The sequence below is a fragment of the Globicephala melas genome, chromosome 7 (assembly GCF_963455315.2).
Source record: "Globicephala melas chromosome 7, mGloMel1.2, whole genome shotgun sequence".
In the NCBI taxonomy this organism is placed as follows: Eukaryota; Metazoa; Chordata; class Mammalia; order Artiodactyla; family Delphinidae; genus Globicephala; species Globicephala melas.
In genome coordinates this window covers 2015772-2034999 of record NC_083320.1, presented here as the reverse complement: position 1 = coordinate 2034999, position 19228 = coordinate 2015772, and the positions used below count along the sequence as shown (strand labels likewise).

Genomic DNA, 19228 nt, shown 5'->3' with positions numbered 1-19228 from the left:
TCTTGCCTGGGGCAGCTCTGCTTGTGTCTGGAGGTGGCTGTGCTCCACAGGCCTCACCCTGGGGCTCAGGCAAGGGGGTCAGAGGCCCCTGGGTATTGCAGGCTGTTCCCAGAAAGCAGACCCTGGGTGGAGTCTGGTGAGCACTGTGCTTTTCAAATCGTGTCCTTGGGGTAAACAGCTGAGAAAGGAGAGGAAGGGAACAGGACTTGACAGAGGGAGAGTCCAGCTAGGGGGCAGGCCGACCCCACCAGGAGTAGCTAGAGGGGCCCCTGAGTTGGGCCAAGGGGGCTGGACCCTTAACCCCCCCACCCCCATTATTAGTCACTGGACGTGGGGGCCTGGGAAGGGGTGTGACCATTGGGGAAGTATGGTGGTCACCTGGGGGTGGCAGTGTTGCTGGGGGCCGTGTTTGCTGACTCACGGCCTCAGGGAGAGAGTGCCCGGCTGTGGGGAGGCCGGGCCTCTGGTCCCTTCCCTTCGGCCTCGTTCACCTACGCGGTCACTTCCAGACCCGGATTTTGGGGAGAAAATAGTGCAAGGACTTGAATTATTGGACATTTAAGTGAAGACACTCCTGTAGGCCATCTGTACGGGTGGAGGGTGACAGGGCTGCAGATGGGCTGGGTCCTAGGAGCCACCCCCCGGGGTCCCCGGCACAGAGCCAGCGAGGATGAGAGCACACGGCAGAAACCACAGGTGGGAGGGAAAGTAATGCTTTTTATTTACACCACAAGAGTGACAAGTCGTATGATGAGGTACAAACACTGGACTCCGGGTGAAGTGGAGTCGGCCGTCAGGGGAGGACACCTCAGTCGGTGAAAATCCACCCACAGAGAAGGAAACAAGGATGAGAAAACCAAGAACAAAACCTCCAACTCCACTGAGCAAAGGAAAGAACCACTGGGAGGTCCAGACGATCAGAGAACTGATTAAGTTACAGATGAGACGGGTCTCTGCTACCAGCGCGGCGCCTGCATTAGCGCGAACAGGCGTCGGGTGGGACAGGAAGTCGTCACCACTGCGTTTTCCACGACACCGTGAGGAGCTCTTGGGTGAATAGGGCCAACCCCCTCCTGTAGACATAGGGTGACATGCTTGTCACTCTCGTAAATTGGAAAATAGCGCCTCCACTGTGGAGCACACACACCAAAACAACAACAAAAACAAACAGAAACTGTCTGCTTTCTTTTTCCTTCAACAGGAGGCTTTTAATCATGTCAAAGACAGAGTGAGCTGAGCTGGGAAAGCTCTGCTTCGTTACAAGGAAGAAATGGTTTCCTCTCGATGCAAAGTACGATTTGAAACCACAGTGCAGCACAGTTCACGACTGCTGAGTTTAAAGTGAAATCTTAGCCATACGTGATCTAAAAGTCAGGAAAAGTCGGCACAGCTGTGCGGAAACGGCCGCTGGGGCCTCGGGTTCCCCAGCAGAACCGACGGCCACCAGGGCTGGGGGTCGGGGGGCGGCGCTCGCCTTGCCCTGAGCAAGGAGAGAAGGGAAGAAACCAAACAGAACAAATCCCTCTAAATCAACCCGAGGGAGACAGGCAGTTCACTTTGAATTCTGCGTAGTTTCCCTAAAACACTGTTTCCACATAAATACAATAAACTCTATTATTGGTATGTCACAAGTGCTAGATAAACTTTTTTCTTAATATGACAAATGTTTAAGTAGTCCTTTTTATTTTTCTTACATTAAAAAGTACAATTTCTTAAGAATAAGTTCAATAAGATGCAAACGTTCCCCCCTCCCTCACTCTCCTTCAAGGTTTTGTTTCGTTTTACAGAAAAATTCCCATCTTTTGTGTCTGCAAATGTCATGGGAGGGGAACAAAAAGGCATTTCTCTTCTTCCCCAAGCTGCCGCGTTTGGCGTGCAAAATCCATATACGATATAAAGACATGCCGCTCGCAACAGCCCATGCAACCTCGGTGTAGGAAACTTAAAAAAATATATCATATGTATTTATATATATATTTATATATGTATCAATACCCACAAAACACGTGGGCCAAAAGTCTACAAAAAGAAGGATGGAATGAACGCATGGCTGTGACCAGGAGAGAAGGAATGTTCTGATCGAAAATTAAAAACAAGGAATTCCATTGCAATGCTGCAAAAATCAGACCAGTACAAAACGGTCCTTCCTCTGGAAACAAACTTTGAAAAGAAGTAAAGAAAAACCCAAACACTTTGACAAAGTGGCCCTTCAGAACCGGAGGGGCGGCCAGTCCCAGGGGCTCGGACGGCCGCCTGCTGGTGGGGCTTGGGCACCGCGTGGCGCAGCTGGAAGGCCCAAAGGCAGGGTGACACCAAGAGTCCCGGGGCATCACGGGGTTTCCCGCAAAGGGATATAAAGTGCTCACTTGCTGACCCCCGGCCAGTGCCCCCAAGGCCTCTGCAAAGGAACAAAAAGGCCAGAGGTCCAGGGACCGCAGAGGGAAGGTGTGAGGGGCCCTCCCTGAGGCGGTGGGCCTGCGGGCACCCCAGGTGGGCCCTCCGCCATCTGCCCTGGACGGCTGGCCGTCGAGAAGGGCTGTGTCTTTAAAGAAAAGAAAAGGCTACACGGTACTGCTTTAAGCACGCCTGTGAAGCTGGAGTGAGCTGACAAATGACAACGTTCCCCCTACCGGGCCTTCCGCAGAGGAAGTCTCTGTTGAATGAGATTAGAAGTAAATCCCCCCAAAGATAACTTGGCCACCAGGGTCCGTGTTACCCACCACCTGTAAAGAATGCCAGATGAGGTGTTCCTCCCCAGGAGCCACGGCTGGCGGGAAGTGGGCAGGCAGCGGGGGGGGGGGGATCCCCGCAGTAAAAGGGGGCCGAGAAGGCCAGAAAAGCCAGCCGGCTGGGCCCTGCCACCGCTGTGGCCGCTGGGTGGATCCAGCTGCCCGCACACTCCAGCACCCCCTGCCAGCTTGGGCCCCAGGGCAAAAGGCCAGGAGAGGAGAGAACATCAGACGTGTCCCAAGGCCTTCCTGTCCCGCTCGCCACCACCATCCCAAGTCTGACCAACAGCAGCCGGTGGTGACCAAGCCAGTCCAAGGAGCTGGATTCTCTTGGTCCAAGTCCGGCTGCGTCAGAGTCTCTTTCAGAAGCTACCCTGTAAACGTTGCCAAACTTGAGACTTGGCTGGGGGCCCCCGGCTGCGGGCAAGCTGTTCTGCACTCCCTCGACTCAGAACCCGACGGACACTTTTGAATGACACTTGGTGGCTTCAGGTGCTGGAAAATAAGTTACCAGTGAAAAGTGACTTTCAGTTACTGTCAAAAGAGAAAAAGAGCAAAGGCTGGCTGTCCCGGTCAGGAGTCTGCCGTCCCTGCGGGCCCAGGCTCCCTGCAGCCACAGGCTCCGAGCTCCAGGCCTCCCGGCCGGGGCCCTACCATGCGGCCGCAGCAGAAGAACCCAGAGAGGGTGCCGGGCCCCCCAGCCCCACACGTTGCGGACATGCTTACAAGGTCTTTGGAAAAGTGAAATGAAAATTCTATCCTGACCATGTGGTCAGAGAAGTTTAAACAAAAGCTTTGAGAATGCTGACGGCCCATGGTGTCTGGCAAGCCCCCCCAAGTCAGCGCTGCGATGACTCCCGCCCCCTCCCGGGCCCACAACGCGCAGACGGCAAGAAGGGCCCTGCACTCTATGTCCAGCCGAGGGGCGGGGCCGGGGGGCAGACCTCAGACCCTGTGGCACATTTGGTGCTCACTCTGAAAATAAACTCTGTGCTCACTGTACAAAAATAAACAGAATGAAAATAAGAAAGAAAGAAAACACCTTCCAAAGTTAAAAAAAATGTACAAGCAAAAATTCAGAAAGGAAGAAGTTCAGATGTTATTACCATTCAGAAAACCGCTAAATGGTGAGAAAAAATGTAAAATTCACAAAACAATGCTTATTCAGGATCTTTTTGTGAAAAATTCGTACAAAATCAACAGCAAATTTATATTCTTTGCTATAAAAACTCATTAGGTACACATGTGCATGGAGGCTGGGAGTGGGAAGGGGCTGGGTCAGAAAATAATTAAAATGAAAGTACAATCTTGCAGGGTAGTTGCCCCGTGGCGAATGTGTGACTGAAAGCTCTCCAATCTGGAGTTCAGAAATACATGAGCTTCAAACTAGATCCCTTTCCATAAGCACCTTGATAGCTAATTCACAAGTCGTTCATTCGCCAGGGACCTTTACAATTTGCATTTATTATATATATATACTTTTTCTATAAATGCATTATAAATATTTTATCAAGATTTCATAAGAATCAAGTTTCTTAGCTTGGAATACATTGGAATATATATTATACATATATATATTTATTTATACCTAAAATTTAAGCAATACTTCATGCTACTTGCTTTTAATAAAAAGCATTCCGATCGTAACACTGAAAGTGTGCCTAGGACATGCTTCACAACCAAATGGAGATGCTCAATTGTTATATGATGTACGAGAAAAGAACACTTTGGATTCATTTAAAATTTGTTGGACTTCAAAACCCCCAACAGTATTTGCCACTTTTTTGGAACTACCTCCATTTTTCAACAGCAATAAAGTGAAACAGGGTGGCAGGACCTCAGCCCTCCGGAGCTGCTGGCCACGGCCGGGCTGCTCGCGGAGGGCCCGGCCAGCACGCACCGGCCTCTGGTCCCACCGGCCACAGGGAACTGTCCCACCGACTCCTGCTGTTTATTTTTTCTTAAGGCATTGTTCCTCAGACTTCAGAAAACCCAGCCACAAAAATCCATCAGAGCAATAAAAAGAAAGGCACAAACGCGCGTCTTCCACCGGCTTTGAGAAACCGAAGCCAGCTCCCGCGGGCTCACGTTTCTGTCTCGTCCAGTTTCTCTCCTTAAACGCTCGCCCACTCTGTGCCCCACCCCACTGTGCACCGCGGTGTTCGGAGGCCGGCCAGGGCCATGGCGACTTTCTCTTCAAAAGAAATAAGCTACAGGATGAGTTGAGTGGTTTACACGGAGACTGTGGAATTGTGGGGAATCACCAAACCGTAAGCACCAGTTTTAATCAAGTTTGCTTTGTGTCGTGAGAGCTTTGATTTCCATTTTCTTTTTCTCGTGTCGGCTAGATCAGCAGCTCTGCCCCGAGCCACCACAGGCTTCCTTCCTCTGCGGCTTCCCTGGGGAGCCCAGAGCGCCTGTTTCCGCGTGTCCCTGTGTCCGCGCGTCCCGGCGTCTGTCCGGGTCCTGGCAGGCAGAGGGCCGCCCGCTGCCGCCGGCCCCGCCGCACCTGCGGGCTCGGAGAAGCCGTGGCAGGACGCAGGGCGACAGCAACTTTTCTCGGCGGAGCTTCAAGACGGAGACAAACGAACAAGAGAACCGCAGCCTCGGGCGCACCTACAGGGGGGGCTCCTCTTCCATGGGCTCCTCGTCGGGCCTGTGGGGCAGCCCCGGGGAGGGGGAGGGGGGGAAGGGAGGGGGAAGGGAGGGGGAAGGGAGGGGGAGGGGGAGGGGGAGGGGGAGGGGAGGGGGAGGGGGAGGGGAGGGGAGGGGGAGGGGGAGGGGTGCAGGTGCATGGCAGCGGAGGAGAGAAGAGCAGACCGTGCGTGGGCGGAGATCCCCACCCATGAGGGCTGCTGCCACCCCGCTGCCCGGCCCTCGACTCCTAGCTACCCCTGCCACGGTAAGTGTTCTGGGTCCAGACGCCCTTCGAGTGTTTCTGAGGGTCTTGCGCTCTGGAGAGAGGTGGCCATGCCGTCCGGTCCTGGACTAGGGTGGGGACACCTGCCCGCCCTCCCTCCTTCCCTCCCGGCCCTGCTGAGCTTGGCAGGGCCTACGGGGAGAAACCACGTGCATCTGATGGCGCCCAGGAGCAAAGACCTGGGGGGTCCGCAGACCACGTCAGCGCTCACGACAGGGCGGTGCCCACGCTCACCTCTTCTCGGGGGCCTTCACGCCCACAGACAGCGAGGCCATGGCAGTGACAGTCTCGGCCTCTTCGTTCTCGCACTTCTGGGCCTCAACCAGAGAGTAGCCGGTGGTGGAGGCGAGCCTCTGCAGGGAGCGCCAGTACTGGCCTGCGGGAGGGCACGGTTACTCGCTTACGGGGCCGGCCAGCAGCCTCCGCGCCGAGGGGCTCAAGCAGAACCCGTCACTCTCTCCAGAGACGGAAGCCAGGGAATCACCTGGTTACAAACCCACAGAGGCTGGGGCTCTTCGGAAAAGCTTCTGCGTGGCCCGCAGACCCAAGCCCCCCAGAGGCAGCACGTCTGGGATGGGGGCGGCCTCCCAGGAGGGCCCCTCCCTCGGGGTGCCGTGGGGCACTTCCCAACTCCCACCTGGAGCCACCGAGATGACGGGGGCGGGGGCGCAGTGCTGGGAGGGCCGGGGGGTCCAGGCAGCCTCTCCCCCCATCGGGGAGGCTGGGGGGGAATGACCCCGAGGCCCGGAGCTTGAGGCCGCAGCAGGGAAACCCTGGCTTCCACCCACTCACACGGACAGTCTTATGACTGGGTCACCCTGAAGACCCAGGACAAGCAGCTGTGTGATGCGGGCAGGGCAGGAGTCCCTGCTGTGCGCCGGCCTCCTGGGCCCCCAGGCCGGCTGGGAAGGGGGGCTGCACCCGGGGCTGGGTCTCTGCAGGCTGAGCGTCTCTGAGCTATGGGGTGGGATCCTCTGGTCCAGGGGTAGGGGCCAGACCCGAGGACACAGGCTCACACGCAAGGCCCAGCCCTGCCAGCTGGGGACCCAGGGCAAGTGACCCCACAGACTCCTCGAGCCTCAGTTCTTTCACCCCCTAAAGCAGAGCCGATGACGTGACTGTAGCAGGTTGTGGGGAAATGAATGGGGGTAAAACGAAGAGTCTCTGCCAGCTCGTTGCCTTCTAGCTGAACGCAAGTCCCTGTCATGTCGGCCTGGGGGGCAGCTGGCAGTGAGACAGACAGAAGGCCACGGGTGGGAGATGGGGCCACGGAGTCCTCCCTCCTCCCTTGGGTCTCTCCCCCAGGAGGGTCTCCCAGCTGAGCACCGGACCAGGCCACTTACTGTGGATTTCAATGACCTTCTCCATCGACCGGACAGCGTTCGCATTGGGTCTCTGCTGTAAAACCTTTTCTGGGAGAGGATCAAGCTGGAGAAAAAAAGAAGAATACATACTGAATTAATATCAGTATAATCCCCGTGTGTGTTAAGATGGGATGTCCAGAGTCAGCGTCTTTCTGAAGTGTACTTGCTACTGAGCAAACAAAACAGCTTTAAGAAGCCAAATGTGGTTTTGGCATTTATTACGGAAATTTTTTACAAGACTAGATTTATTTTCCTTAAGGTATTTTTCTTAGGAGGCTATCAGGTATATTTGTGGGTTCCTCTGTGAGCAGAACGACGGATGGTGTCCACAAGTGCCTGGTACAGAAAGGCAGCAACTTGGCCTCCACTGTTGATACCACAGCATAACATCAGGGGAGGCATCATTACTTTTTGGAAATATCAGTTTCAAATCCCCTATAAATAAGGGTTTTACTAATAGTGCTTGAATATCCCCCATTCAGGGTTTCCTTCCAGTAATGGGGAAAAAGGTAAGCGGAAGGGAGCGCGCAGCACCTCAGCGAGGGAACCTGTGCTCTGCGCTCCTCCGCAAGTCCCGCAGCAGATGTTGTCAGAAGGCACGCACGCGCCCGCCCGTCAGCAGCCACAGAACCGCCCAAAACGTGGGATGAAATAGCTCACAAATACGGGAACAGTGTAAACAACCAGACAAGCCTACAGAACTGGGGGAGACCTGCTGGGTTCTGGGACAAAGCTGGGAAAGCCCGGGGAGGTCAGATAACGGGGGACAGGTCCTGGGTTGTGCACGCCTGGCCGTGATGACCACCGCCCCGCCAAGGATGAGTGGACAGAGAGGGCGCGCACGGACCACAGGTCCCACCAGTGCTCGAGGGACACGTGTATCCCCAAGCCAGGCCGCCAGTTAGCACTGCCAGTTCACTTCTAGGAAGCATGGATTCCCAATCACAAAAATCACAAGACACACAAGTAAGTGAGCATGAACTTGGGTCAGGAAGAACAGACAAGGTCTCTAATACCTCTCTCCAATAAAAGGAACCAGGCTCCTTGGAGAAATGGCTTGCTCCAGGGCTGGGGCGGGGAAGATGCAGGATGAGCCTGGAGCACCCTGAATGCAGAGGGTAGGGAAGGACGCGCTCAAAGACAAAACAGCGGGCGTGTCAAAGGGACACACGCGGGGCCAAGGGGAAATGAAGTACGTACAGGTATTGAATTATATCTCAGAATGTAAAATTAATATCCACTAGTCCATACTGGCGTGATAAGTGACTGAGTAAACAAATAAACAGTGAGAAGAGATGCATCTTCCTTAAGAGGGATTCCAAATAACTTATGTGCACACCCTGTCTCTGCGAGGTGGAGCCTGCCACCTGCCACCCTGCCCCCCCGTCCTAGCTGAGCTGTGTGATGTCCATCGAAGAGTCCACGTGGGAAGAGGAAACACGGAAGCTCGCTGCAGACGCCTGACCAGCACACTCTAACTCAGCGCCCATGTCAGCTCCAGCGGAGGTGAACCACATGGACGGCACCACGTGGATGGGAAGGGCGCCCGACCACGGGGTCTTCCTCCTCCAGCCCCTTGTTCCAGTCCAGTCACGAGGGAGAGAATCAGACATTCTACAAAACACCTGGCCAGCCTGCCTCCAAACAGAGGCCAGCCTGCCTCCAAGAATAACAGAAGATTGAGAAAGTGTCATGGCCCAGAGGGGACTAAGGAGAAGGACCCTGAAACAGAAAAAGGGGAAAATGAGTGAAAGCTTCCTCCGTCCTGGAGCTCACTCAACGGCAATGTGCCAGGGTTGGTTTCTCAGCTGTGAGAAACGCCCCATGCTGAGTAAGACCGCAATAACAGAGGGAATTATTTGAGGGTCTGCAGGGACACGTGTGCAGCTCTGCAACTTTCCTGTAAATCTGAAAGTATCCCCAAGTGGAAATTTTCTTAAAAAAATGAAGATTTAGATCCTCCAAGACTTTAATTATTGAAATGATCAGCTTTAAACTATAAAGTAAGCATGTTTAATATATTAAAAATAAAAATAAGATACTACTGAATGGTGAAAGGACCAGAGATCACTGAAACTGAAACGGAATATTTGAGAGAAAGCCAAATGGAACTTCTAGAAATGAAAACATAATTTCCTAGAAATTAGGAACACAGTGAGACGAGCTGGAGAGAAAACTGGTAACCTGGAAGCAACAGCTGAAGAAATGAGCCTGAACGGGGCCCAGAGACAAGGGACAGAGGAGGTCAGTGTCCCCACGAGACTGGGGGGTGGGTAACGGACGGTGCCGACGGCCGAGGATTTTCCGTGACTAATAGAGGCATCATCCTCAGTTGCGCGTAAAACACAGACGGTTGGACAGGACGTGACACATGACAATGGAATCCAGCCTTACGCCATTTGCCAAAGGACATACCTGGGACACTGGAAGAAGGCTAAAAACCACCCATCAGGCACACCCGATAAAGAGGGGCCGGTGCAGCACCTTACGTGTTTGGTACAACACACTTCAGGACAGAAACCAGAACCGGACACAAAGAAGGTCACTACACGATGATAAAAATTTCAACTCATCAAAAGGATACAATGATTTAAAATTTGTATATATTTAGTAAAACTGCTTTCAAATGTATGAAGTGAAAGTGGACAGAACTAAAAGGAGAGACGGATAAACGTACCATCCTAGTAGGAGATTTTGACACGTCCTTCTCAGATCACGCAGACCAGCGGACAACAATCAATAGGGAAAACCAAAACATGAACAGCACAGTTAGCAAGGGTGGTTTCGTGGGAATAAATGGAACACTCTGTAGGGCAGGCGGGGGACGGAATGTTCTCACATTTAACGGATGTGGAAGCGTCTACACAGACTGACCACGTACTAGCCCGTGAAGCAAGTCTCCACAAAGGATACCTGCCACCCAGACCACCTCTTCTTAGCACAGCGCCATCTGTTAGATACTGAAAACAAAGAGAGAGTCACGAGCCCTATGGCTGGACATTGTAAACACACCCATCGTGGGTCAAAGAAGAAATCGTAACAGAAATTATGAAATGCATAGAAATAAAAAGTAATGAAAATGCCACACATGACAGTGTGTGAGATGCGGCTAAACACGGTGCTGGGGGACATTTATAACCTTCAAGGTACATATTGGAAAACAAGACTGAGAACTAAGAACTGAATTTAAGAAATGAGCACAAGAACAGAACAGCCCCAGAGAAAGAAGATAAGAAAATACACAGAATGGGGCAGAAATACATTTTGAAAGAAAAAAAGATACTGTAGCTGGAAGCTGATTCTTTGAAATGACTAATTAAATCGACAAGCTCTGGCAGGGCGGATCAAGAATACTAAAGAGGGGCACAAATAACACACTAGGATAAGAAGCACCACAACTACAGGAATAGCAGAGATGAAAGACAGTGAGAGAACAATATTAATTCTGCCAATAATTCTGAAAACGTGGCTGATGTGGAAAAAATTCCCGGTAAAATGTAACTTTCCAAAATTAATTCAAGAAGGGATCAAAAATGACGAAATCAGCCACTTAAAATTTTCATCCACAGGAGACCCGTAGCCCAGGAGAGCCCTCCCAGTCAAGGGACAGATTATTCTGATCCTACACTCACTCTTCCAGAGAAGAGAAAAAGAGGGGACTCCCAACCTCCACGGGTCCACCTGCCCATCCATCCACCCATCCATCCATCCCTCCATCCAATTCCTCCCCCCAAGAATAAATTGGAAAAAGATGGTCTAATAGAAAAATGGGCAAAAGACACAAAGAGAAAGGCTGGGTGGTCAAGAGACACGTGAAAAGGTGCTTGGCCTCCAGGGCACGAGGACGCGATCCTCTACCACACCTGGTGCCGTGCCACCCTGCAGACTGGCAGGGATCAAACGTGAGACACCGTGTCGCTGAGGGTCGTCCCCCACTGCTGAGGGCCCGCAGGACAAAGACCCTGATGCCACCTCGTAAACGTGGGACTCACCCCTCCCTCCACCAGGATCTGCCTCAGAGATGCAGCTGCCCTCCTGTCCCAGGAGACTGCACGGGCGTGACTCTCAGACGACCCGGTGAGTCCGGGGCCAGAGATTCAGCAATGGAGCCTCCTGCTGTGCCCACTGCCGGGCAGCCCCGTGACGACGGGAGTGTCCCCGAGTGCCCTGGCCACCTGAGGCTGAGGGTGATGAGGGGCAGAGCCCAGGCCCCTCACGGGCACGGAGCTGGAGCAGAAAACACACCTTTTAGGTTTGGGGTCCTCACTGCAGCATAACTTGCTGTGTCCTGACTGTTATGGCCCAACTCTAAGAGTCTGCTAGAATTTTAGTTTTATCACTTTTAAGAAAAAACAATTCTTTAAAAAGTAACTCATTCCCAAAATCACCTATCACTTCGAGGCAGAGGGGTGTGTCAGAGCGTGGCACCAGGAATTTTCTCACATTTAAACCCAGGTCCTGCTGTTCCCCGTCCCGGGCGGGGGGGATCCCCACGGCTCATGTCCCCAGCAGAACCCACACGCGGCTGGCGGCTGGCCCTCCTCCCAGCACCCTCTGCCACGGTCACGTCCAGCGAGCACCTCGAGCCCACGTCTGCCCCCTCGCATTTCCACGGCGGCCCCTTGTCTCCAGCCGGCCCCGGGGCTTCGCACGCTCCCAGCCTTGACTTACAACAAAACGTCCGGGAAGCGGGGAGAATTCACATCTCAAAATATCAAAATCCCCTGCTGCCTGGGATTTTATTCTTTCATTTAATAGATATTACTGAGCAGCCCCGTAAGAACCAACAGGGAACAAAACAGACAAACCTCCCCCTGGCCTCACAGAGCGTCTTTCTAGTGGGAAACACAGAGCAGGGTCCCGGGTCTGCGGGGCGGGCGGGGGTGGGTGGCGATGCTCATGCAGGGGCCCGAGTGGAGACGGCAGGGAAGGGGTGGGGAGAGGAGGTCAGGCGCGCTGAGCGGGGTGGGGGCCGCAGAGTGACGCGGAGCAGAGCGGTGGGCAGCTTGCGGGGAGATCTGAAGGACAGAGAGGCGTCCAGCAGCCCCAGGTGGAGAGCAAACAGGTGGCCGCAGCCCTGCTTGGCCAGAAGGAGCTGGTGGGAAGTCTGGTCCAGGCCGCGTGAGCTCAGAGAGCTGGGCCGTGTGCCCTCACACGCCCGCCTTTGTCTGGAAGGCGCCAAGCTGGGGAACCTTCGAGGGCCTCCCCTGGGAGAGAAGAGGGGGCCGGCTGTGGACAACGTCGTGTCCCGAGCGACAGACAGGGAGCCCTCAGCCGCCCTGTGGCACGTGTACCTCGTGTGTTGGACGTCAGAACCAAACTGGAAAGGAGGCGTATCCTAAGCTCAACCTTTAAGAAGCCGGCCTCGGGGGAGGTGGGCGAGAAAACACTCGGGGGAACGTCCGAGCTCCAGGGCGAGAAAGCCCTGCACCCTTGGATCGGTCTGGGGCTGCGCTGGCCGTAGCAGGTGTGGAGGTGGCTTCCTGCTCTGTAGTCTACGAGGGCCCACGCCGCAAGTGGGAAGAGTCACGAGGTTACAGCACCAAAGAAAACAGTCCTTAGGATATCCCGGAGGAAGCTAGGCCAGAGTTTGTGTTTTTCAGAATACACAGAACTCCACTTTGCTGGGAGTATCTGGGCCGGCCAGGAAACTGTGAGATGATGTAGGCCCAGGCCCCTGTCCTCAGGTGCACACGCCCCATCGCCCCCTCAGAGCCCCTCGGGGCAGCCACACAGCCGCCGTCCCAGCCCAGCAGTAACCTTCCCGCATCTCACAGCCCCGCTCCAGGTTCAGGCCCCCGGCCACTCCAGCAGGTGCCCCTGCCCTCCTTTCTTCTTAAGGAGACAGAAGATGTCTAGCAGGGCCCCCTGTAGCTCTCCAGCTGACCCACACCCACTGCCCGCAGGCCGGCTCTGCTGACCTGCTCTCCTCTGTGTCCGCGGACCCTCCGGACAGACGCACCTGCAAACTCTCTCCCACGTGAGAGTCAGAGCAGACGGGACCTGTGGGCCGTCCCTACCTGCGCGCCCGCATCTCCCCTCCTCTCTGTGGCCGTTTCCGCGGTCTCACCAGGGCTGTTGCCCAAGGTCCGTTTCCGGTCCTCCTCTTCCGCCCCAGTCCTCTGCCCTCAGCCTCAGTCCCAGCCTTCCTGCTGGCTCCCCTCGGGAGCGGCCGGGGGCCCCGCCTGCTCACTCCCTGTGGCTTCAGTGACCGCCAGCTGCCCACCAGCCCGAGCTCTCCCGTGGGCACTCAGGAAGCACAGCGCCAGCTGGGGCCCAGCGGTGACAGCCTCCCCCTAGAGGCGCCCGCCTTGGGGTTCCCGCAGGGCTGGGAGGTGGGTGCGGTGCCCGTCTGCCGGTTCAGGCTTCATGGCCTCGGCACTTTTAACTGCATCTGGTGACACTGCCAGACTCGGCAATTATCTGGGACCAGTCGGCATCATGTTCTCACAGCCCTTCTAGTGAAAACGCAAAGGCTTATGGACCTGGTCAGGTTGGTTCTCAACACAGTGTTTAAACAGCAAAAATAAACCATAAGGGGCTAAAGGTCGTGACTCCTTTCAATAAGAGGTGAAAGGACTGAGACTCAGCGGACAGTGGAGGGCATGCGCCCAGGACGACATCCCCAGGGCTCGGGAGGCAGGTTCAGGCCCCTCCCCCCAGCTCCTCTGTCCCTGCAGGGGGGCTGCGGTGAGGCAGGCACCCCTCCCGGTGGGGGGGGCCCTCGCCTGCAGAGGGCGCAGGGCAGCTTCTCAAGGGGCGAGCGCCCGTCCTGTGGGAGAGGCGGGGGAGCCAACCAGGGGACAGGCGGCCCACACCCCCGATGCAGCGCAGGCTCTGGCCGGGAAACTCGACTGGCGTGGTGGGCGGCCTGCTCCGCCGTCACGCTCCGGGGAAGCCGCTGGGTGCCACGGCCGACTTAGTCTAGTGACCAAATGTTCACGACACTTTCCGAGATGTGTCAGCCCTGCCCCCATAGCTGAGGGGGTCACAGGCCTGGGTTCCCTCCCCCACTGCAGAGAACATCCTCTGTGTCCTTGCACTGACCTCCGGCCAGCCCACTGCTGGCCCAAGGTCTGTCTCATTGGTATTTTTGTCACTGCTGAAATCCTCTTGAAAGAGGACAAGGCATTAAAAAAAAAAACAAAACAGCCACAAGGGCCAAGCACTGTGAACACAGGAGTTTCCTGATGCCCGAGCCCCATAGTGAGAGCCCGGCCGTCAGCGCTGGACAAGTGGGGACACGGGCCGGAGCTCAGCGGCCCTGGGAGTTGCCCTGCTGCTGGGTCGGGCAGTCAGCGCCTCATCCCTACTCCCCGTGACCGTGATGGCCAGCCCCCGGTGGGCACGGCTCCCTCGATTTTTAAGGACAGGGGCTCGGGCCCAGCTTCTGAACATTGGTGAGCTCGGGTCTGGGAGACTAGGTGGAGAGGGGAGGCGGCTCACTGCCCTCACCTGGGCCACGCACCTGGGCCATGCACCTGGGCCCATGCACCCCGCAGGCGGCCACTGGGTGAGGTGTGCGCCAGTGAGCTGGAGCGAATGAGGGAGGAGAAGCCTGGCGGGCTGGAGGCGGACCATGGGCTCCGCGGCCCCCGTCTCACATACGCAGCTACTGCTGTCGCCCTCCGCACCCTCACAGAGCATGACGACGTGACAAAGGAGAGACATTCCTGCGTGAAAGCCTCTTCCCCAAGGCTGTGGGTCACCTGGCCCCCCCGTGACCTTCTCCACTGATCATGAACTTGGGCTGAATGAAAGGGTGGCATTTATCCCTGAAAAGCCACACGATTAAACAGAGAACTGGCCCCAAAGAAACCTTCCCTTGGGGGTGACATGTAATGGCAGAAGTGACTACCCACCTGCCCAGGGCCCCTCCCTGGGCTCTGCCCAGCGGGCTCCCCGCAGGTCTGCACGCACCACGCACTTTGAGTAAGTGACATTTCACTGTCACTGTCACCGAGGGTTGCAAATGGCTTGAAGCTCAAACTGTCCAACACAGTGACTCTGGGAGCAAGGCCGACCTTCAGCCCCAGCCCCGCAGGGGCCCCTCTGCTGTCCCCCCGCGGGCGGCCGGCTCCGGGGGCGGCGCGCCCAGCACAGGCCGCCGTCCACAGCTGGCTGCCCCGTTATCAGCATCATCAAAGGCCGCGGGGCAGAGGGGTGAAGCGCCGTCCAACTTCCCGGCATTAAAAAGATTTTTAAGAGACCTTGATAAAACTAGCGCGTCCTGCTTTTTGATGTGTTTCAGTAAAAGAACATTTTCTTGCTAGAAGTGCAGGAACAGGCCTAGTTGAAAGCCGGGTTCTCTATTGTTATTATAAAATAACTGCCTCTAAAAATCAAAAGGCTTCAGGATGGTTTGAATATAGAAACCAGCCGCCTCCTACTGGTAAAATTTACGGGGGACATTGCTTTAAACGACGAGAGGGAAGGTGAAAAGCCGTGGACGCTTTGGGAAGCAAACGGGTATTTGCTGGGGAATATTCACGCGTGTGGCTAACCAGCCGACCGGGAAGGAGAGATGCCACCAGGACCTTGGATCCAGGACCTGTGACTTAGATTAAAATGAACACCATCCATGACACACAAAGGCTGTCAGGGGAAAACGGAGCCATCCCGGGTGCCCGCCCACCGGAGCCCACTGCCCACACCCCCGTTGCCAGCCAGTGGCCTGTCCTAGTGGACGGCCAGGGAGCCCGTGAGCTCCGGCCCGTGTCCCCACTTGTCCAGCGCTGATGGCCGGGCTCTCACTATGGGGCTCGGGCATCAGGAAACTCCTGTGTTCACAGTGCTTGGATCTTGTGGTTGTTTGTTTGTTTGTTGTTTTAATGCCTTGTCCTCTTTCATCATGAGCCCAGGCTGTGGACAGCCACGGGCAGGTGGCCGCACAGGCAGTGCCTCACAGGGAGCCGGGCCTGCGACTCTGGCTGCGGGTCCTACTCTCGGCCTCCGTGCCGGGGGTCCAGCCCTCCCCGTCCGCCCCTGAGCTCGGCCATCGGCGGTGCTGTTCCAGAAAGCACACACCCGTCCTACGGCTGGACTCGGCCACCCCCACTGGGCACCAGGTAACCCTGACCCTGCTGGGAGAGCGTCCTTGCGCTTTGCAAACCTGGAGAAGCCCCGCTTCGCCTGATGGGGTGAGGGAGGTGAGTCCCAGGGGTGGCACGAGAGCAGGGCTCACAGCTGTCTCTGGGTGTCCCCGCGTGGGCCCGGAGCCCCCCACGAGGCCCTCTGTGTCTGGAGAGCTTGGGCCCCGGGCACCTCCCTGCTGCAGGCTGGGCCGGTGACCCAGGGCACTTGGCCCGCGCTGCCCAAACACCAGCGGCTCTCTCCTTGGACCTTCATGGTGACACCACAGCACGCAGCAAGAGAAAGCCACGCCGTGGGCGGGCGGGAACCTCCCAGGCTCCTTTGATGGGGTCAGGAGGTTGGTATATGACCCCACGTCCAAAGGCCATGGATGGATTTAAAGTTTCAGGAAGAGCACATTTCTGAAATTCAAGGTGGGACCTACAAATCAGGCCCGTCACGAACTTCAGGTTCCCAGCAGCAACCCCGGCAGCACCTCGCCCGCCCTGTCCCGTCTGCCCGCGGCTGGGAGGCTTCCTCCACCAGGAGTACCGGTGGGCGTGAGAAGCCCCGGCTGGACCACACGGCGCTCTGGGCTGGAATGCTCCCAGTGGCCCGCCCCCCCTCGAACCCTGAGAAGTGCTCCCTCCTGGTCCAGACCCGACCCCCTGAGCCCGGGCCGTCAGGCCACAGTGCCGAGCCCAGCCCTGGGCGTCTCCCGAGGGTCAGAGCAGCAGGAGAGCCACAGTGAATCGGGGCCCCAGGCCCCGGCCCCCGAGATGGCGTGGTGACTCCTCCCCCAGAACTTGCCTTAGAACGCCCCAGAGACCCGTCCGTCCACGAGCAGGACACCAGTGAAGGCGTTCTCCCCGTAACCCACACGTGAAGCTGAGTGCCTTTGAAAGGCAGATCCTGAACCGTCTTCCCAAGAGAAATGGGCTCTGCCTTTGAAACGGGTCCTGTCTTTCTCCCCACCTCCTTCCGGCCACAACTGGATGGCCTGGTCAGGCGTGTGACAGTCCTCCTAGGTGTGGGCGGCAGAGAGCGCGAACACCGCGGGGACAGCTGAGCAGAGCAGCCCCGGCCCTGAGCTGCGTGGGCCCCGAGCCGCCGTCTCCTGTTCTCCTACCTCGTTTCCCAGCAAAGCAGAGACGCAGGCTTCTGAGGCGTCGCAAATGGCTGTGAGGTCGTGGCCCCCCTCCAGCGCCAGAACGATCCGGCCGCCAGCCAAGCCCATCAGCTGCTTCGTCAGGTACCCGAAACCTGCAAGGGAAACGGGATCCAAGTCGAGGGCAAGGCCGGGCCGTGGCGCCGACACCTGGCAGTGGATCAAAGCGTCCAGGAGTGCATCACATCACGCTGCAGAGACCCAGGGGCTGGCACACGGAGACACCTGATAGAAGCCAGGCCGGACTGTAATCCATTCATTGAAGAATTTGGGTTCGGGATTCTTTCTGATCTCCTTGGGAATAGGAATTACGATTTCGGAGCTTTGATTTCACGATGCCGCAAACCATCCCGTTTGGGGGCGGGGAGGACCCCGGGGGGAGCCCCTCCTCTCTCTCCTGCTGGAACCGCGGAGGCCAGGAGGCAAGAGCAGAGCAGGCAGCTGCTAGGCACAGCCACGTCCACCCCGGAGCCCGGGGGCTTCTGGGCAGCCGACGTGCCAGCACATGCGTGTGAGTGAGCACCAGCTCTCACATCAGCACCACGTGTGCCCCTCCAGGGCTCTCGTACATCCGTGTCTGGGACACCTGGCTTTCATCGATAGCCGCAGTCCTTCCACCGCACCCACGTCATCCTCCCCCGGCAGAAAACGCCCGATGGGTAACGATGTTACCACCCTCGGCCAGAACAGTCTGACGTTTACTAGGGAGCCAGGGAGAACGAGGCTGCGGGACTAGCCCCGTCACAGGCTGGCCGGCGGCAGAGCGGGCCCGACGTCGGGCTCTGCTCCCTGGTACTTCTGCCCTCGGCCCAGTCACCTCGTCAGCCCCTCGCCCCCCCACCCCCGGGCGGTGGACTCCGAGAGGCTGCCCTTTGTTTCCGTCGTTCTCCTCCACGGACCCACGCTCTCCCCTTGCTGGGTGAGGGACAGGCTCTCCTTCACCATCTGCACTGACGGCCAGCACAGGGCCCCCCGGGCCTCGCGTGAGTCACCAGCGCCGCGTCTAGGAGCCCCGGAAGAGCCCCAGGCACCTGGACCACTGCGACCCCCGGGGGGCCGGCAGGGGCGGAGCTTCCATTTCTTCACAATTTGCTGTGACGGAGCAGAAGCAGAGGCCCTCCGCCCCTCCGACTCCGAAGTAAACGGGCTGCCGGCTACGCCCGTCTTCCCGGGTTTGAGGGTCTCCCTTCCCACCCCCCCCCCACCCCACGTGGGAGGACAGGTCTCTCAGGAGCGCTGTGGACCCGGCCGCCGGCTGACAGCGCCAGCACGAGGGCCCCGCGCTGGCGGGCTGTACAACCTCACGCCAGCACGACCTCTGGGCAGAGCCCCCCGCGGCGGCTTCCCGGTCTACGTGGGCTGTTCACTCCGCGTTCTGTGGGGGCGCCGGCGTCGTGCTTTTGGTGAGATGTAACATGCAGTTTCCTTCCGCTGCCACTAAAGAGGAAGCCTGGCGTGCCCAGCGCCTCTGACGTCTGATCCCCAAAACACCAGCACCCCCGCCCCATGCTCTTGGTCACCCGCAAACCCGACTTACATTTGGCGGAGAGGTTGTAGCCTCCGAGGGGCGTGGGGTGGCCCTCCACGGCGTCGAAGCCCGACGACACCAGCACCACATCTGGGGCAAACTCATTGGCGATCGGCATGACCACAGTTCTGCGAAGGGCGGGAGGAGGTGACACAGCGTCAGCCGAGGACGCAGCTGGGGAGGGGACTGGACGGCCACCAAGGCCAGCCGTCAGGGCCTCGAGGTCACCGCCCAGCACCGGGGACGCAGGGCTGCGTGGCTGAGCGGGGGCTCTCCTTCCACTGCCCCCTCCCCCCCACCAGGCCACACCGCGGCTACGGACGACTGACCAAAGACCCACTGCTCGTGGGCCAGGGGGACGTGTTAGGCTAATTAAAAGAAATCTAACACAGAATCTCTAAAGGGAAAACCGATGACCAAACTGAAGAGGACTGACCGATTAGAAAT

General features: G+C 57.1%; 1 protein-coding gene across 6 annotated transcripts in view; it reads right to left on the bottom strand.

Annotated features, from left to right (window-relative positions):
* Nucleotides 1-708: 708 nt before the first annotated feature.
* HDAC4 (histone deacetylase 4) overlaps nt 709-19228 on the bottom strand; it is a 287553-nt gene continuing 269033 nt past the window's right edge. For all 6 annotated transcript variants that reach the window (XM_060301614.1, XM_060301612.1, XM_060301615.1 and 3 more), the window contains 5 exons: nt 18791-18909; nt 17215-17348; nt 6993-7077; nt 5884-6025; nt 709-5385 (listed from right to left, as the gene is read on the bottom strand). In XM_060301614.1, the coding sequence (XP_060157597.1) occupies nt 5346-5385; nt 5884-6025; nt 6993-7077; nt 17215-17348; nt 18791-18909 (520 nt within the window). In that variant the 3' untranslated portion in view covers nt 709-5345. The remainder of the gene's footprint in view (nt 5386-5883; nt 6026-6992; nt 7078-17214; nt 17349-18790; nt 18910-19228) is intronic.